Source organism: Acanthochromis polyacanthus, chromosome 14 (genome assembly GCF_021347895.1).
Source record: "Acanthochromis polyacanthus isolate Apoly-LR-REF ecotype Palm Island chromosome 14, KAUST_Apoly_ChrSc, whole genome shotgun sequence".
Classification (NCBI taxonomy): Eukaryota; Metazoa; Chordata; class Actinopteri; family Pomacentridae; genus Acanthochromis; species Acanthochromis polyacanthus.
In genome coordinates this window covers 6,726,164-6,728,133 of record NC_067126.1, presented here as the reverse complement: position 1 = coordinate 6,728,133, position 1,970 = coordinate 6,726,164, and the positions used below count along the sequence as shown (strand labels likewise).

Genomic DNA, 1,970 nt, shown 5'->3' with positions numbered 1-1,970 from the left:
TTAGGTCAGTTTGCCTTCACACAACAACTTCTTTAGGTGTTTTGAGATTTCTTTCATTTTTATGCCGTATATGATTGGATTAAACAGAGGATGATAGATGATCAACTGTAAGGTCATTATTAAACGTGCAGTACTGGAGAAAGAGACTTGCAGCCGAGCTATAATGATATCATAATAGGACAAACAAGATATGCTCATTAAAACCAGCAGGTGAGGTAAACAGGTCTGTGCAGCTTTTTTCCTGACATCTCTGCCACTTTGATAGGATATTATCAGAATCCTTGTGTATGTAAACAGTATGAAAAGCATGGGGAGAAGTACCATAGTAAGCAGATTAGACACACCAGATATTGACAGTGTTCTTGGAATCACACAAAAAAGGGTGTAAATTGAGTTATTACAAAAAATTCCTGTCAAAGTAAATCTACAGAGTGGTAAATTGTTACTAATTAAAACTGGCAACATAAGCTGAAGAGCAGGCAGAAGCCAAGCTAAAAGCAGCAAAACACTGACTGTTGTTTTTCTCATGATATTTGGATATTGCAGAGGTTTACATATAGACACATACCTGTCATAGGCCATGGCTGACAACAGTAAGAACTCAGATGAACCTAGAGAATAATAGGCAAAAAACTGAAAGACACAATGTGAATGAGTTATGACCTGTTTGTCAGACAGAAAGTCGATCAAAAGCTTCGGGTAGATATTGATGCTGAAAAGAATGGAGTTTAGTAACAAAGCTGCAATGAAAATATACATGGGCTCATGAAGGCTTTTATGAACCCAGATGATGCCCAAGATAATGGAATTACTACAGAGTATTAAAACATACACAATAAACATGACCAGAAAATACAGAAATCTGAATTTGTGCAATTCCACATGTCCACTAAAGGTTAGATATGTGACATTAAATTCAACATTCATTTGGTCCATGAAAACAGAATCCTTCACCAGAAACACACTTCGAGTGTTCACCCCCCCAAGTGAAGTGTCGGAGCCTGTGAAAACTTTTATCTGACCGTCTCACCCTCCATGGATCTCATTAAACTCTTCACGACGAGCATGAAAACAAACTCATTAAACCTTGGAGACTTGAAGTTCAGTTGTTTACTGTGTTGTTTCCACACCTCATTACATGAGAGTAGCCAAATGTCCAGAAAGCTGAAACTTCAACTAAATTTCCAGAAAGTTATGAAGAAAATGTGAATTAATGCTAGTTCACAACCCCTGCTGTCATGTGAATATTAATTTCAGGAAAACAAATCTTCCATCAAGTGGCAGTTCTCTTCTCTCATAAAGTTGTCCTCTCGGATCTCTCTGTACTTTGCTGAATTAATTTCACCCTCTGATTTTACAAGCCTATCAGGGCCTGCTGCTGAAATACATCCCACATCATGATGTGGGATGTCCACTCTGTAGAATATAATTTTGTGGCTCTTCAATGTTATCATTCTGCTAAAGGAGATTAAAACATGCTGGCTTGTTTGTATTTTTCAACACTTTCATCCATAGAGGTCACTACAGTGTACAGTTATTCAAAAGCTGTTTTCTTGTATATGCATGAGCTTTGATGGTGTCATTGCACATCAGCCACTACAGTGGATGGTATTGCATCATCTCCTGCACTGTCACAGAGTGGCAAGCCAATGCAAATGAATAACAAAAACAGTGAAATCAAGATGGCTGACAGACAGCCAGAAACAACAAGTGGCTCATTCTTTTCTATTCAAACTATTAAATGAACTCTTGCAGGTCAGAAAAATAAGATTACTGTCAGGTTTGAACCCAGAGAGCAAACACACAACAGCAGATGGAGATCAATGGCATTTTAACAAAATACTTTATTGAATCAATAATAAATACCAAATCTAACAAAATTGGCGAAGGGGGAAAAATAATGGAGCAAAACCATACTACAGTTAAGAAATTATATTAAATTATACCAAAACACAATCAAATTCAAAATT

At 36.9% G+C, this 1,970-nt stretch overlaps 1 protein-coding gene across 1 annotated transcript; it reads right to left on the bottom strand.

The window, feature by feature from the left end:
• On the bottom strand, positions 1-936 carry LOC110971240 (olfactory receptor 6N2-like). The gene has a single exon (XM_022221577.2). The coding sequence runs from the start codon at positions 934-936 to the stop codon at positions 1-3; it is 936 nt and encodes a 311-aa protein (XP_022077269.2).
• Positions 937-1,970: the final 1,034 nt, after the last annotated feature.

Coding starts and splice junctions, on each gene's coding strand:
- LOC110971240 (XM_022221577.2), bottom strand. CDS start 936: ATGGACCAAATGAATGTTGAATTTAATGTCACATATCTAACCTTTAGT.